At 36.3% G+C, this 18859-nt stretch overlaps 1 protein-coding gene across 4 annotated transcripts in view; it reads left to right on the forward strand.

Moving 5' to 3' along the window:
* The first annotated feature begins 573 nt into the window (after window positions 1-573).
* Window positions 574-18859, forward strand: part of Bili (FERM domain-containing protein 8 Bili) — a 304472-nt gene continuing 286186 nt past the window's right edge. For 2 of the 4 annotated variants that reach the window (XM_090375500.1, XM_090375501.1), the window contains exons 1-2: window positions 575-850; window positions 4419-4551. In XM_090375500.1, the coding sequence (XP_090231626.1) occupies window positions 4458-4551 (94 nt within the window). In that variant the 5' untranslated portion in view covers window positions 575-850; window positions 4419-4457. Of the gene's footprint in view, window positions 851-4418; window positions 4552-18859 lie in introns of all 4 variants that reach the window. The other 2 variants (XM_090375504.1, XM_090375503.1) reach the window with 2 other exon arrangements.

The following is an 18859-nucleotide window of genomic DNA, read 5'->3' on the forward strand; positions in this document are numbered from 1 at the left end:
ACTGTAAGCGTAGGAATAAAAATAGTAACCACTCAGTGCGGGACAGCAAGTACCTGGAATACCTGTGGAGTTGGCAAAAAGAAAAACAGTAAATTAATAATACAACCCAAAATACTGCAACTATCTCTTTGAATACTTCTTCTGTGGAGATAAAAATTTTACAGATTAACGGGTAAAAATTTCATGTATCAGCAGATGAAATCCGGACAGCTGCAACTGAATACAGTTACGATCTGGTATGTATACAGGAGCCCTTCTTTTCAACGCAGGCTCACAAGATCATGGGCTTTCCAACATTCGCCAGATAATATCAACGAGTGAAGTCCCTCCAAAGACAGCAGTGGTAGAATTCAACAGTGAAATAGTCATTACATCAATTACCGGACTGTGCTTCCCCAACATCACTTGTATTCAAGTTTCTTCTAGGGGTTTTTCTTCTAATGATGGGAAAACAGTTGTGTGTTCCTTAGGGTGAAGCGTTACTTATTCGAAGTAGTGAAATGTTATGGCAATTCGTCATTTAAGTTACATGTCACAATATGAGATGTAACTTAAACGATGCCGCTATTGCAAATTTGCTAATCTATATTTAGCTGTGTATAAATCATGCAATAGCACTAAAATACACATAGTCGTTTAGACTTTGATGTACTGTATTACGATATCACGTGACTTCGGCGTGTTACTTGTGGGCGTGGAAAGCAGTGAGTGGCAGTTATCGATCACTGCATTGTTTCTGACCGTTAGTCAAAATATGGACTCACAGAGTAGTAAGATATGCTACTCTGTGTATGTACTTGTACCCAAGATCTGGAGTGATGATTTACTTTACGTCAAATTGGTGCATGAGGTATGTAGCAATATTCTTTCAAAAAAAACAAAAAAAAAAACAAAAAACACAAGATACTCGAAGCAGGCACGAGCATGCTCTGCTGAGTTAGTGTCAGGCGAAGATCTTTTAAGTTTACATTCTCAGAAATAATCTGGTGGTTTACCTCGAAAAATGTAAAATTACCGATTCGTGAGATTTCCGCAAACAGGAAATTTACGAATCTCTGTAAACAGTGTTTACACAGGTTAGTAACATATCTTACTGGTTCATATCTTACGGCTCATATCTTACTACGTCAGGTAGTAAGATATGAGCCGTAAGCCTATCTTACTACGTCAGGTAGTAAGATATGAGCCGTCCTGGCTGGCCAGTGGGTAAAGTGCCTGCCTGGCAACCCGGGTTCGAATCCCGCCTTAGGCTTGGATCAGAGTAAAATGCAAAAAATTTGTGAGGTGCATTATGGCCACAGAAGCTGATGCGTCAACAACTAACAAAAAAAAAAAAAAAAAAAAAATTAACGACTTGAACACTGAGTTGGAGTATACTCTGTGGACACTAGAAACCACTGTATCTAAACGCTACTCTCAGAGATAGCAGAATATTGGATCTTACTACCCTGTGATTGGAACTAGAAGTTATAACCTATATGCAGCTTTGATTGGGACGAGTGTATAGCTACTCATGTAGTGATTTGCTAGTTGCTATTCACTCTGAAAGGCTTCGCTCAGTGAGATTAGTATTAGGGTAGTGCAATTTATGAACATGAAACAATTTGGCATCTTAACCTCAGTTCTAATTGATTCAATCAACTAAAAGTACAGCCGGATCCACAGAGAAGTAAGATACTCTGTGGCCAGATCCACAGAGAAATAAGATACTCTGTGGCCAGATCGAGGATGTAATTACTGGATTGCAAGTTACCCATAAAAGAATTATCATTGCTGATTCTGTGTAAGGTTATAATGTAGCTTTCTGCAAATATTTCCAAACAATATATGTTGCTCACTGGCTGCAATAGAAAATTCACAACTCAAAATTCTTAATTTTTGAGTTAATACAACTAATGAGGTTAGGAAAGTGGACTCTACATTTATGCGATTAACAGTACAAAGTGAATTCAATATTTCCTCTAACTTGGGGAGTGAAGGAAGTGCGGTCTGTGTGCAACAGTGACCCTTTTTATAATATCAGTTCGCATTATTTTAGTTGAGCCCCTGTTGTTCTCAAAATTTATTATAACAACCTATTTGTATGCTGTGGCAAACTTTCGAATCAAAACCATTACACACAAATTTTTGTTGTAGGTCATTCAGAAAACGAGGGTGACTTGTGCACACTCATTAATATAGAAAAATATTAAAAGATCGCTAAATATTATTAAAAATATTAAATATTAAAAGATTGCTGCTCAACCCATTCAAAGCACTCAGTCAGCTCACCTCACAGGTGCCTAGTCTACAGGCATTGCAGTTTGCAGAACTGAAGCCTTTGTTGGTAAGAGTGCCACTTCCCCCCCCCCCCCCCGAAGAGAGGACAATGAGTTAAATGTCATTATCCTTTTCTGTACCTATTCTAGCAGCTCTAAATCCTTCCTTAAAAGGGTAGAGATTGCCTGGAAGCTGCTTTCTGTTGGAGTGTATCAGCTCAACCACAAAGTTGGATTGAGCTCTTCCAGTGATATTTGGCTGTTTTTGCTGCTTTGGAGTTAGTCTGTTGGGAATAATGCCTGAAACTATGAAGTTCATGAACTGATTAGATGTTTTGTACAATAATTCGCTACCTACAAGTGCTGTGGAAACAGGCCCTGTCAGTATCAGCACAATAATGCTCCATGTTTAGGACTATTTTGTGGATAGTGATGTTGAAATGTGGGACTAATTAGCTTCGAGTCAAGACCTCAATCCCACTGAACATTTGTGAGATGAATTGGAGAGCCAGATTAGTCTGCAGCCAAAATTAGTTTTTTTGGCAGATGCTTTGCATGAGGAGGAATAGCAGCAAACTCCAACCAACCTATTGGAAATTAGTAGAAAATATGTTCAGAAAAAGGGAAGCTGTCATATGGGTCAATGGTGACTCCCTAGATATTAGATATTAAGTACAATTGTCCAGTATTATTAGTTTTGTTGTTGCCATTTTGTTACAATGGAGCCACTTATGTGGAAGGGGAGATCCATAATTTGCAGTAATGTGTCTAATAGAAAGAAAGAGAGAGAATCTTTATTTGTCCAACCAAATATAAATATAGTAGTACATTAGTATGAGACAAATTCCCTTCATAGCAGAAAATGCCAGAGGATAATGTAATGTAGGATTGATCTCTTCACTTATTTATAAGGCATGGTCTCAAAGTAATAGTAATCGTGGCATGTGATGCAAGAAAGTAAGCATATGAGCTTATGTAGCGTCAGCCAAAAAAAAAAAAAATTTTCACACTACCATTCCCTATAAATGTTTGTCCAGTTCCTCCTTAAATTTATTTAACTTATCAACTTCCACAACGAGATGGAAGTTTCTTCCTTCAAATAACCACCCGCTGGCTAAAGGAAAATTTCCTCACATCTATTCTACAGCTGTCTTTCCTCAATTTGAATTTATGCCCCCTTAGGTTCGTAATCTGAATAAGTGGAAGAATCCCATCAGAATTCAGCATGCTAAACCCATTCAAGGCCTTATGCACCTCAAACAATCACTTCGTAGGTGCCTAGTCTCCAGCCACTGCAATTTGCAGAACTTAAGCCTCTCTTGGAAAGAGGATCCCTTCACTCCCCTCACCAATCCTGTTGCCCTTCTCCGTACACGCTCAAGCAAATCTACATCCGTCCTAAAATGAGGCCTCCAGACCTGTACGCAGTACTCAAGGCGTGGCCTGACCATTGCCTTATATAGAGGGACAATCACCTGCTTTTCCCTGCTAGCAAATTCCTGTATATCATTGACAAAACCCCACGACCTGCTCTTGCAGCCTGTCTGCATTGTTCAGAAACTTCATATCTGACTGCACAATTACTGCCAAGTCTTTTTCATTTTCTATCACTCTAAGTGTAGTACCACACAGTTGGTATGTTTCTCTGGGGTTACTTCTACCCATATGCAGTACTTTGCCCATCTTCCCAAATTTTCTAGATCCTGTTGCAGTAGCACACTGCCATTACTGTCATTAACAGCCCTGCCAACCTTTGTATCATATGCAAACTTCGACCTTTAGTCTGATATACCTTCATCAATATCATTGAGAAATATACAAAAGAACAGTGGACCCAACACCGAACCCTGTGGGACTCCACTAATAACATTAGGCCACGAAGAACAGTGCCCATTGATTACCACCCTCTGTCTTCTCCCACTCAACCATCCTTTTATCCATTGTAGCAACTTACCCTTAATACCATTCTGCTCCATTTTAAAGTAGCTCGCTTTAAAATGCTCAACTTTTATAAGATAAGGATAAATTTAATACAGTGCTAAATTTAGAGGGTCCATTTATTAATTCAAGATTTATAAACTTAGTCATTTAAAATATTGGGAATAATGTATTGTTTAATTATTATTAGGGATATACTCAGGTTTTTTTTTTTTTTTTTAGTGACTTTCTACATGATATGCAGTAGATAGAAAAGACATAATGCAGGATATGATGATTACTAGAAGAGCTGAAACAAGTTATGATTATCCTTCTCACCTTTATCATTTTCCGCCACATTCTTCATCTGTGCCAGGTAAATTGCATTTTTAAAGTTTAATTTCTGTTTCCTTGATATAGGGAATATGGCTCACATTATGGTGTGGTTTATGACAGCAATTCTTGGCCATTTTGTTATTACCATTCTGACCTAGTGGCAGGCTTGTGAAAATTGACAGTCATATAGTATCATTCATATTCATTATCAGTAGAAGTCATTCATTTAGTAGCATTTTAACTGAGCCGAATTGCTAGCATATCATCATCTAAAAGGCATCTGACATGGAATGCCAGATTTTTAACTAAGTCAGGAAAGCAAGCATTGCACCTATAAGCAATAAACTACTAATGAAAGGAGAGATTGAATCATGATTAAAATAGTTCTTTTATAAGTTTTTGGGTGATTTGAGAATCATGGTTGTGCAGAAAAGGTTTATATATCAAAATTGGATATATAAATAAGTTATATATCCAATAAATATTCATCTTTTGTCATCAGCTATGATCAATTTGTTTTAAATCTTAACTTGTCATGGTGAACTTAACATCATTATTATTATTAGCATATGGTGCAAGGAAGCCTAAGGCTTATGCTGCACCAGCTAAAAAAAAAAAAAAAAATTTCTGAATTACCCAGAGAGAGAGAGAGAGAGAGAGAGAGAGAACAAGAATCAGAAGGGAATCACCAAGAAAGAGAAGAATGATGATATCCAGCTCAGGACCCTGGGTGTGCCAAGCCCATACTCACCAGATGTGAATTGTATACCTATTTAACATTCATGGTTATTCAATTATTTGTTATAAAGTAATTCCTAGATAAAATCAAACTATTGACTTGGAATACCTGCTAGTTGTCTGATGTAAAAGACCTAAAGGACATTTCATCACTAGAAGAGCAGTGGAGGATTTTGTTTGGCATGTGTAGAGAGGGTTTTGACGATCTCAAAGAAATCAGGAATATGCCCCTAAAAATTCATCAAGAACAATTTCTCCACTGATCAAACCTCTCGCTTGTAGTTCTTCCCAAGATTGCTCGTTGTCTTGTAGTAGTTCATTCCTCTTGTTGCTGTCAATTGGCATTTTAGCAAAAGCAGGTTTTGCTAAACAATTCTTAATTGTTATTTCTGTCACATCTTGACTCCGCACTTTTGCCAACTCTAATATGCATATCCACAAATCTATAGGTTGGTTGGTTTCTATGCTCAGTATAATTTTATTTCAGTATGAGCCTTTGGTAGTGCATTTTCAAATTCTTGATAATGCCTTGGTCCATTGGCAACAGTTTAGATGAGGTATTCTGAGGGAAGAAAACAGGCTTCAGACTTGTAAGTTTCGAAATTACCGATTGAAGGTGGGGGCGGGGAAACTGTTGACAGTCAACATGATTTTTCTGTTTTCTTTTGTCATCTTTCTGTTGAATTTAAAATCCGCTGTTAAAAAAGTTCACTTTTCATCCAAGCTTTTTTGTTGTAGTCCAACTCTAACGACTTTACTCCTTTGAAACATCGGGGTTGTTTACTTTTGCCTATTACCAAAAGCTTCAATTTTTCATTACCAGCTTATATTTGCACTAACCAAGACTGTAATTCTCTCCTCACTATTTTTGCCACCTAAACATTTATCACCTTTAAAAGTGTGTCTTATTCAGCAAGCATTTAAGAAATAGACCTGTTCCATCAATGTTGAATATGTATTTGGGCTCGTAGTCTATCTATAATTTTTTTCCAAAGTGTTTATTTCCAACGGGTACAGTCTTCTTTGATTACAACTCCACTTTCAATAGAAATAACTTTTTTGGCTAAGCCATGGCATTTTTTAAATTTGTTCAGCCAACCAAAACTGGCTTCGAATGTTTTATGTCCCAGAAAAGATAGAGGGATACTCCATAACCTTTTCTTTTATTAATAGCCCTGATATCGGCATGTTTTGGTCTCGAATCAACTTCACCCTCTTAAAAACGACTTCATCTACCTCTTCATAGAGGCATAATTTTGTACACTTCTGACTGGGTCCCATTTCCTCAAACAGTTTGAGAATTGAAACACTGTAGTTGACACACCACTGGCATGGATACCAAATTTTAAAGTGAATTCTTTTTTTAGCACCCCAAGAATTTCCTCTTAGATATTGTAAGGTTACTTCCACAGCAGCTAAAACAAAACTGATTTAGGAACCACTTGTACTTATCATGTAAGCAGAGACAGGTGAAATTTAGTGAAGGTGTGAATGACTCATTTCTGCGAAATAACAAATAAATTTCCAGGATAAAGGAATATTACTTTCTCCTAATTCTCTAATAGGGTGCTTACAGTAGAAAACAGGTTGACCATAGCCAATGTCCATGTCAGGAATATGCTTTAATCTTTACCAGTGACTATGGACACATAGATAGTAGTTGACCAGTGTGACTTCTCGGTAGAATAGAGGTGATTCTGTAGGTTTTACTGGCTTTTTACCACTAAATTGTGGAATGTTTTAGCTATTAATTTGTGCTTACTACAGCATCAGCTATTGCCTAAAGGTCAGAGGTGTGAACAATGCATACCCAGGTCTCTCGAAATCAGTTTGCTCTATGGAAATTTTTTTCATTATATGGAAACCATTTTCAATGTAATGACCAAGGGGAAGTCAAAAAAATGCTAAATAGAAAAATTTGCTATATGGAAGTTTGTTAAAGAAAGAGAGGTCCGATTGTATCTACTTTACCATCTTCATTGGTTAAAAATGCACCATACATCAGATACCAACCACAGTATTCTGTGTATTTATGAGGGTTTGGACATAAAAATAATGCCTCGTGTGGCAATTTTTCGTAATTGAGTTAGCATCATGTACTTATATATATATATATATATATATATATATATATATATATATATATATATATATATATATATATATGTATGTATATATTAATAGTTATATTAGTGATAAAAGGAAAGCAAGAAATAAAGCAAAGCAAGAAAGTTAAAAGACAATAACTAATATTTATGGGTTAATGCAGTTGCAAGCAATCATGCAATACACCCACAATGTCTACAGAATATCATTAGAAAAAGTAAATCAATCCAATAATAAGAATACCATCAAGGACTTATGAAAACGCAAAAAAAAAAAAAAAAAATTATTATTATTATTATCGCTTTTTACCGACAATCTAGATGACTTCAACTGGGGCCAACCACCCAGAATGAAGGCAAAAAACGATAAGAAGTTCTCTGTTTCTGTGATGATCAATATATGCTAAGTAATTTAAATCTAAACCAAATATAAACCAGTATAGGCCGAACATAAATCGAATATAAATAAATCGAATGAAGATAATTAATTAAGAAAAGTTTTTGAAATATTAGAATCAAAGGTAAGAAATATAAGTAAAATATAAAAATGTAAGCATATATTAATCATCGTTGACCCGACAGAGAACGTAATTTAAGGATTAAAACAAGATTAAATATATAATACATACTACATTTGACCGTATCTAGGACATAATGTAATAGTCGTCAAAATAATATGTGGTGCCCCCTATGTGATGGATACGGTAAAAATAAATAATTAAATTAAATTAACGCAAAGAGAAACATGCAGATAGTAAGAAGAAAAACTAAAGGAGTAGGAAAAATAGAACCTGAACTCCACAAAGGCGAAAAATAGTGGTATAGATAAGAAATAGTTTCTCCTACGTCCTCGGATTGCCCTAATAATTTCGGAGAAATAAAAATAAAGAGTGTAGGACAGCTTAAAGGCATTACAAGATATAAGTTGTGGCTCGGGTATGCCCGGGATCGCAAACCCGTTCCTATAGTAGGACCCTGAGCTGAATTTGCATGTTATCTCAGCGTGAATTTAAGTAAATTAAATGAATTTAACTATATGTATTAAAAAAAAAAAAAAAAAAAAAATGATACACTGTAATTTGCAAGCCGGTGGGTACAAGTTTTCTACGCCGTAAGACACCAAGAATGCAAAGTGTATCCTATTTACATATATACATGGCACTAAATATAACGATTTTATTGAAAATTATATTGAAACGATAGGTTCAGAAAACAAATTTTTGAAATTAATTATGCTAATTGCTTTCCTGAAGTGATATTTCAGGTAAGCGATAGGGAAATTATTATTGATCAACCTGCCGTACAACGCTGTTAAGCCCGCTGAACAATTATGTATGTATATATATATATGTATATATCGCTAGTATAGATATTAAGACATAAACATGATAAAATAAATGTTTCCTGCCTACAGTAGATTGGAAGGTTATGAACATCCAAACTGATATCTGTTTCTGCCAGTGGTTGGTGGTAGAGTTCCTTTTCAAGTCAGGAGAAAGCTCCTGCCTGGATTCATGAAAAATTGAGGAAAGTATACCGAGATATGATTGATATTAGCAGTGTTCCTAAATGGCTTGCACATTTTAAAGGAGTGACCATCCAAGGAGCAGAACACCAAAATCTGTGTGCATTGAAGATAACACCAAGATTTTGAATGAATTGGATTCAAAAGACAGACAGTAACCACATATGCAATGACATAAACACCAGGCTGTTCAAAGAGAAGTGTATTAAATCAACCAAAATTGGGCCTTCTTCAGGCAGGAGATCTGCCACAACCTGTTGCAGGAGTGCAGTAACTTTAAAAGAGATTTTTTTTTTTTTTTTTAAAATCCTTGTACCTACCATGTAAACATAACAGTTGATGAGATGTGGTTCTTCTACAATGAGCCTTATTCTAAATTCAGGTCTATGGAATGGACACATCCATCATCTCCAGTGAATGAAAACTTTGAACTGCCAGATCATCACAAAAAATTATGGCCACAGTGTTTGGAGACAAAGAAGATGCAATCTTGGTTGATATTTTTAGAGAAAGGTCACACTACAAGTAAGGAAAAGATATTTTGAAACACTTAATAGGATTATAAAACAAAATTGCAACATTCGAATGCAGTGGTTTTCAATCTTTTTTTTAATAACGGCACCCCTAAGTAATTTATTTTATTTTGCGGCACCCCTACTAAATTTTCTGCCTGTTAGATTCGATTCTCTCTCTCTCTCTCTCTCTATATATATATATATATATATATATATTTTTTTTTTTGTATAGTTTTAAGTACAATTAGTAAAATAGGTAAGATATATTTCATATAGGATAAGCTAGTAGCTACTTAACCCTATAATAGCCATAACTGGTCCACGAGGCCAAACTTAGTAAAGGATGGGGACATATTGAAAGGGTTAGCCCTCGATAAAGTCCCTTTCAATGTGTCCTATTACCTATAATTGACTTGATATATATTATTATTACCTATAATTGACTTGATATATATTATTATTACCTATAATTGACTTGATATATATTATTATTACCTATAATTGACTTGATATATATTATTATTATGTTTATTAATTGTTTTATTTTTACTTTTACTTTGACTAATGATCATCCTTTACTAGGTTTGGCCTCGTGGACCAGTTATGGCTATTATAGGGTTAAGTAGCTACCAGCTTATCCTATATGAAATATATCTTACCTATTTTACTAATTGTACTTAAACTATACCAAAAATATATAATAAGACTGATGTAATGTTCTATCTAGATATGTATAGATGGCATTAATTAGTTCTTGTTTAGTTTACTTTACATAAGTTATTTATTAATTTTCTATATTTTATATATATATATATATGTTATATGATATTTATTACAATAATATAATTATAAAAATTACATTTCATAATACAAATTATATACATACAGTATATAATTTTATTCTTTATATAGAGGTACTAAGTAAACATCAATTATAGATCACCACAAAATTAAAAAGATATTGTATACCTTTTTATAATGAAATCAACATATAAATTAAAAAATAATAACAAGTTTAAGTAACTTAAACCCAAATTATGTGGCATCCCTGGAATGTTGTTGCGGCACCCTGGTTGAAAACCACTGCTCTAATGGGACACCAAATCACATTGCACCATGATAATACCAGGCTACACATCTGTCCGTATGACTCAGATGCAAACTGAAGACCTACAATGGAGAGTTTGCCTCATCCTGCATATAGTCCAGACTTGGTTCTATCTGATTGTTTCCCATTTGGATATATGAAGAAAGAGCCTCATAGAAAACACTTCTTTGAGTGATGAAGAGCTGAAAGGACAGTGAGAGGCTGCTTTCAACAGCAGGGTCCTTTCTTTTACCACAATGCTTATATGAGTTGAAAAGAATGATGACAAGGATGTATTGATAAATAAGATGGAAACAGTAAAATATATACAGTCCATTCCGGTTATTTGGGACACATCGGGACTAATGCATTTTGGCCCGATTAAGCGGCTGCCCCAATTATCCGAAGTTTCACGTAAATAGTTAAAAATACAATGTATCCCCCCTTTACAATTGGTTCACTGTACAATCAAATCACGTTACGACGAACTCAACATAGTAAAGTACTGTTCACTATACGATGTGCAGTAAGCGCCAGTCATTGTGATCACGTTTGTGAATTGAATATTAATTCTATTAAACAGTGATTCTAATTAGCGAAAATAGAAGGAATATTATCCACAGGCTATAAAAGCAAAGATATATAAAGCACAAATTTACCCTTTATTACCTTATCAATTAAAAAATTAAATGATACGTGAAAATCGGAAGAATATACGTGATAATCGGAATAATTAATACATACTGTAATATGTACATACGAACTAGTTCACAATGGAAGTAAGCAAACCCTTAGCCATAATTATGATAGCTTCCTTGGACTCAGAGGAGGTACCCATAGACTGGAGATTTGCAAATGTGATCCCAATTCACAAAGGAGGATCAAAGGCTGACACAAGTAATTATAGACCTGTGAGTTTAACTTCTGTTCCAGGAAAATTAATGGAGGCACTGGTTAAAGAAGCACTACAGGATCATCTAGACAAGACTTCAGTTTTAGCTCGGACACAGCATGGTTTTGTTAAGGGGAAGTCTTGCCTGACCAATTTGATTGGATACTATGATGCAGTCACAAAAGAACTGAATGCAGGGAATAACTTTGATATTATATACTTGGATCTTAGAAAGGCTTTTGATACTTTTTGCACATGGAAGACTGCTGCACAAATTGGAGCAGTGTGGCATTGGAGGCAAATTGCTACTATGGATAAAGGGGTGGTTGAGGGAGAGAAGACAGAGAGTGGTAATCAATGGACACTGCTCATCATTGACTAATGTTATTAGTGGAGTCCCTCAGGGTTCAGTGTTGGGTCCATTATTGTTTTCTGTATTTATAAATAATATTGATGATGGTATATCAAGCTTAATGTCCAAGTTTGCAGACGATATGAAGGTTGGCAGGGTTGTTAAGGACACTACTGACGCAATGCTGCTGCAACAGGATCTGGAAAAGTTGAGCAGATGGGCTGAGAGGTGGCAAATGAAGTTTAACATTGACAAATGTAAAGTACTACATATGGGAAACAGCAACCCCAGAGCAACGTATCAACTCTGTGGTACTACACTGACAGTGGTAGAGAATGAAAAGGACCTGGGGGTAATTGTGCAGAGAGATATGAAGTTCTCTGAGCAGTGCAGATGGGCTGCAAGAGTAGCTCATGGTGTCTTGTCAATGATATACAGGAATTTTTCTAGCGGGGATAAGGAGGTGATTATTCTGTTGTATAAGGCAATGGTCAGGCCACACCTTGAGTACTGTATACAGGTCTGGAGGCCTCATTTCAAGAAGGATGTAGAGCTTCTGGAACGAGTACAGAGAAGGGCAACAAGATTAGTGAATGGAACAAAGGGTTGCTCTTACGAAGAAAGGCTTAAGTTTTGCAAATTACAGTGTCTGGAGACTAGGCACCGGCAAGGTAATCTGATAGAGGTGTATAAAGCCTTGAATGGTTTGAGCATGCTCAATGCTGATGGGATTCTTCCTCTTGCTCAGAATAATCACCTGAGAGGGCATAAATTCAAATTGAGGAAAGACAGATGTAGGATAGAAGCGCAGAAATTTGCCTTTAGCCAGTGGGTAGTTGGTTGGTGGAACAGACTTCCATCCTTTGTTGTGGAAGTTGATAACCTAAATAAATTTAAGTCTCAGCCGGACAGGTATTTCGAACGAATGGAGGGGTGAAGTGGAAGTTTTTTTCTTTTTTTTTTTGGCTGATGCTGCATAAGTTTGCGTTCTTGCATCATATGCCTCTACTAATTCTAATAATGTGGGTGGGGGGGGGTTAAAATTTAAAACGGTAAAAAGATAAGCAATCAATAACAAAGAACACGGCACACACAAATTGCAAGTAACACAATATGCACAAGTGAGAACGGAGTAACGAGTTACAAAGCTTTAAAAATAGGAAAGAAGAGAAGATCGGAAAATAAATTTTTTTATATGATTGAAGATTTCATCAAAGTGTAAACACATTTCATCATAATAACCCACAGAATTCCAGCTGTCGGTGTTATCGCAAATTCAGTAAGATCGAGTTTACTGTCCGTTTATGACAGATTTCACTAACAGAAAAGCCCAATAAACAGGTGACTGCTAATTGTTTTATGGTTGTGACCTCCAGAATTTCGACCGAACCACGTGGTACCGTCAGACACAATCATAGAGTAATCTCCAGTGCTGTGGTCTCTTGCCCCGATTAAATGGCATTCTGTCCCAATTAAGCGAAGTAAACCCTGGCTATTTTCTCGATTGGTTTCTGTTTTTTAAGATTTGCCCCAAATAAACGGCTGCCCCGATTAATCAGTGGCCCAGATAATCCACTGTATATATGTTTCCTACTGTTTATTTTATAACTTATATAAATCACAACTTTATCTGTTGTCTTTTATACTTTTATGGCCAAATGGACTTACCCCTTGTAATATTATATTTCTTAACCTCATTGCATTATTAAAGTTTCACATATAAAGTGTGTGATAAGTTAATACATGTTTTTAGATGTTTACAAATCTTTTTTTCTTCACAATATGTAATGAAGCTATCAACAAAGGAGTATATAATGAGCTTGTCTTGTTTTTTTTTTTTTTTCCCATGTTATTATTATTAGTAGTAGTGGCATGTGATGCAAGAAAGCAAGCGTATGTGCTTATGCAGCATCAGCCAAAAAAAAAAAAAAAAAAAATTACAAAACAATCCCCTCTAAATATTTGTCCAGTTCCGTTTTTAATTTGTTTAACCTATCAACTTCCACAATGACAGATGGAAGTTTGTTCCAGCAATTAACCACACGCTGGCTAAAGGCAAATTTCCACACATCTATTCTATATCTGTCCTTCCTCAATTTCAATTTATGCCCCCTTAGGTTAGTAATCTGAACGAGTGGAAGAATCCCATCAGAATTCAGCATGCTCAACCAATTCAAGGCCTTATACACCTCAATCAGATCACCTCGCAGGTGCCTAGTCTCCAGCTGCTGCAATTTTCAGAACTTAAGCCTCTCCTGGTAAGAGGATCCTTTCATTCCCCTCACCAATCATGTTGCCCTTCTCTGTACACGCTCGAGCAAATCTACATCCTTCCTAAAATGAGGCCTCCAGACCTACATACAGTACCCAAGGCGTGGCCTGACCATTGCCTTATACAGAGGGACAATCACCTCCTTTTCCCTACTAACAAAATTCCTGTATATCATTGACAACACCCCATGACCTGCCCTGGCAGCCTGTCTGCATTGCTCAGAAAACTTCATATCTGACTGCACAATTACTCCTAGGTCTTTTTCATTTTCTACCTCCTTAAGTGTAGTACCACACAGATGGTATGTTACTTTTACCGATACGCAGTACTTTGCATTTTTCAATGTTAAACTTCAGTTGCCACTTCTCAGCCCATTTGCCCAAATTTTCTTGATCCTGTTGCAGTAACACACTGGCATTACTGTTTTTAACAAACCTGCCAACCTTTGTATCATCTGCAAACTTCGATACTAAGCCTGATATACCTTCATCAATATCATTGATAAATATACAAAACAACAGTGGACCCAACATTGAACCCTGTGTGATTCCACTAATAACATTAGTCCACGAAGAGCAGCACCCATTGATTACCACCCTCTGTCTTCTCCCACTCCACCATCCTTTTATCCATTGTAGCAACTTACCCTTAATACCATTCTGCTCCAATTTGTACAGTAGTCTTCCGTGCGCAACAGTGTCAAAAGCGTTCCTTAAATCCAAATATATGATATCAAAATTATTTTTTGCATCCAGTTCCTTTGTAACCACATCATAATAACCAATCAAATTTGCCAGACAAGGCTTTCCCTTAACAAACCCATGCTGTGTCTGAATTATTGGTGCAGTCTTGTTTAGATGATCCTGCAATGCATCTTTAACCAGTGACTCCATTATTTTACCCGGAACAGAAGTTAATCTAACTGGTCTGTAATTACTTGTGTCACCCTTCGATCCCCCTTTGTGAATTGGGGACACATTTGCATCTCCAATCCGTGGGGACCTCCCCTGAGTTCAAGAATGCTCTCATAATTATGACTAAGGGTTTGCTTACTTCCTTTGCCGCCTCCTTTAATATAGCTGGATAGATCCCATCCACCCCAGGTGCCTTTCTTATGTTTAACTTCAACAATTTCTCCCCCACTTTGTTCTCAGTTATTACAAAATCATTAAGCACCCTGTTACAATTTGATAACCTTGTGGCATTTTCAAACCTTAATAACTCCTCGTGTGAAACTGAAAATACTCATTCAGTTTGTTTGCTATCTGAGCAGGATCATCAACAGTCGAACCATTGATATCAAGTGGACCAATCAGATTCATCTCCTTCCTTTTAGAGTTTATATAAATAAAGAAATCCTTGCTGTTTTTCTTAGCATCCTTTGCCAAAGATTTCTCGTAATGTGCCTTCACCTGCCTAACCCCCTTTGTGACTTGATTACAGACTGGCTTAGATATATCATAGGCTTCTGTGTCGCCTGATAATTTATATGCATCCCATGCATTTTTCTTCTCTGCCACGAGTCTCATTAGTTCATTGGACAACCATTTTAGCCAAAACCCTGAGCAATATTTCTTAATACGTATGAAACGTTTAGTAGCGTCCACTGTTAATTCCTTGAATGCTTCCCACTTAGAATTTGCAGTTGGTAACATCATCAGTTGGTCCCACTGTACAGAATTTAAAAACTGTCTGAGACTACTGTAGTCACCAATTTCTGCTGAATGATAGCACCAATCCTGTCTACAGCAGAAGGCCAAAATAGTGGCAGCCCTTTATGAGATTTAGGGAATTTGTAGCCTGAGTGCAATACTATGGAGAGCTAAAAGTGGATTCAATGTTTTGCTGAAAAATAATGACAGCATTTACATACAGAGGTATTTGCAGAGGTTAGAATGAGTGTTTATCTGTCTGTTGAGAATGTTACGACAGTGAATGAATAGCCCCACAAATTGGTTCACACAGTTCTTTTACTCATTGATTGGACTATGATGGTGGATTGAAATATAAAAATATACTTTAATTAATTAATAAAATACATATAGAGCTTTGTTATCCAGCACTTAGATAACTGGAAAACTGACATATTTATGTTGTATAATGTAGAATTGGGCTTGTCAATTTTAGTAGTTTTTCTTTGTGATCCATATTAGAAGAAATATAAATCATTGTAATCAGATCCCTTTTTTGGCATAAAATTAATAAAGCATAAAATAAATATTATAACATTGTTATTTCCTTAATTATTACAAAATATGAAGAATAGTGCAGCTACCATGCTTCATATTCATTCATAATTTTGATAGGATACACATCAAAATGAGAGAACTTAAAAAAATCGCCAGCAGGAAATAGAAACAAATGGATGAGCAAGTAATAAAAATGCACAACTAAAATAATTACTTCCTCTTGGTGATCAGTGCCAGCAAACATAATCGATTTATTTACAAAAAAAACTTTTTAAAATAAAATAAGATTAAATTTTACTTGTTTTGATTGCCCTGTGCACGTTGTTCTCTGGGACAGCATTAGTTGGCACTATATGTTTTCATCTGCCACTTGTTTGAAGAGGTCTGGGTTAGATCCCCAGATAAAGCATCAAATAAATAAATATCAAATTAATGTCATCAATCTGTTTGATCGTACATTTGATTTTTTTGATTGTACAATCTGTTGATAGCAAAATATATCTTAGTCTACCACTTGTTTGGAGAGTTCTGGGTTGGATTCCCATGTCATTGATCTGTTTGATTCCCGTAGCACAATATGTGTTCTTGTGCCACTTGTTTGGAGTTTCAAATTGTGGCAGATGAAGGCACGATATTTGTCTGCCACTTGAAAGCTATCTCAGGGGTAGATCTCCCCCTCCAGAGTTATTCCATGTTTTTCAGCCTGCACAACATGCAAATACATGAATAGAATCCACAAATGCTGTATATACAAAAATGATTATGACTAACAAGCTCTTGTTTCATTAAAAAAAATAATTTGTCCCATGCATACTTTTTGTTGTTTGCAATATGTATGTCTTGCCCACTTTTGACTTTCAAAAAGCTAGAGATCAGGAATTTGCAAATAGGAGGCAGATATCTGTAGTAATAATAATAATAATAATTATTATTATTACTACTAGCAAATGATGCAAGGAAGCAAGCTTATACAGAATCAGCCAAAAGAAAAAAAAACACATTTTCTACCCCATCTAATAATGTCTTTTTTTTTTTTATGTAAACCACAAACACGAGAGGTATTAGAACCTATAGTACTTAGTACCGTGCTTGGGGTAGGGGTTGAGAAGACAAAAGAAGATATTTGTTCACATTGGACTTGAACTTCTGTAGACTGCAATTATCAGGAAATACGTATGAAGGAAGGTTGTTGAGGAAAATGGCAGTTGAATGAATAAACGAGAAAGATGAAAAGTTGGTTCTGTGAGTTTGGAGTTGGACAGTAAATGGATGTTGGCTAGTGGCGACACGCCACCAGCCAACAGTGCACGTGTTTGGACTGTTTTGAAAGAGAGAGCGGGAATTATAGAAGCCAATTCAGAAGAACAGTGCCCATGGAAGTATCTGTAGAAGAGGCATGCGGCAGAAACAGTACGTCTATGAGACAGCGAGTGAAGAGACTGTTAGAGATGAATCATTAATTAACCTAACTTCCCTCTTCTGAATGGAATTAAGAAGCCTGAGAGAGGTTTTCGGGGCACCACCCCAGATGTGGGAACAATATTCTATATGGTAGGGCGGATTTGCGATTTATACAGCGTGAGCATCTGCTTGGAAGAAAAGTAATGCTGAGAGCGAAAGAGAAAACCATGTGCTTGTGCGAAGAGAGATTAGAAGTCAGGGTAATCCCCAAAAGAGATATATCATTTTGCCTAGAAATTGGAGTGTCACCAAAGATAAGCATAGGAGCAGAAGAATTCTTTTTGTGAGATATAAGACGAGACTGAGTTTTAGAAAGGTTGAAATCAACTAAGTTGTCTTTGCCCCACTGGAGAATTACCTGAAGATCAGCATTTAAGGAATTGTAGCAGATTTTCGAGAAGTTGAAGCTGATTGAGCAGAGCAAGGTTTCTCAAAATGGAAAGTGGAATGCAATGTGCTATCATCAGCAAAACTATGGATAGGATTTCCAGTCAATGGAAGAATGTCATTAATATACAAGAGGAAAAGAGTGGGGGAAAGAACTGAACCTTGAGGGACACCGGCATTAGTGGAGAAGTTAGAAGACAGGGAGCCATCTACCATCACCCCTCAGTGAGTGATCAGAGAGAAAACTGGATAACAAATTACAAAAAACAGTTGGCAAACCATAAGATGGAGCTTGTTTAGAAGACCTTTATGCCAAACACGATCGAAAGCCTTTCAGATGTCAAGAGCAACTACTTGTGTTTCACCGAACCTTTCCATTGAATTAGTCCATAAATGGGTAACATAAGCCAGAATATCACCAGTGGATCGACACTGATGGAATCCATTCTGGCGATGATTGATCAGACAGAAGGTTTCTAGGTAGTTTAAGAGTTGGCGGTTAATTGATTTCTCCATTACTTTAGAAAGAGTAGAAGTAATTGCAATGGGATGATAATTGGATGGGAGGGATTTGTCACCCTTTTTAGGAACTGGCTGGATATGAGCAAATTTCCAAGCAGAAGGAAAAACACCATTGGAATAAGAAAGTGAAAAAAGGCGGCAAAGAATAGGAGTAAGTTCAGGAGCACAGGTTTTGATGTCGTTTGTTGTTTTTTTTTTGGTTTTTAGGAGCATTAGCAACTAAGGCCATATTGCTACGGGATATGCGGTGGTCATTCCCTGACCTTTCTGCATCTTCCGTATTTGGTGGTGACGGGCTCGAAC

This window comes from Mastigoproctus giganteus, chromosome 6 (assembly GCF_048544385.1).
Source record: "Mastigoproctus giganteus isolate SK-2022 chromosome 6, ASM4854438v1, whole genome shotgun sequence".
NCBI lineage: Eukaryota > Metazoa > Arthropoda > Arachnida > Uropygi > Thelyphonidae > Mastigoproctus > Mastigoproctus giganteus.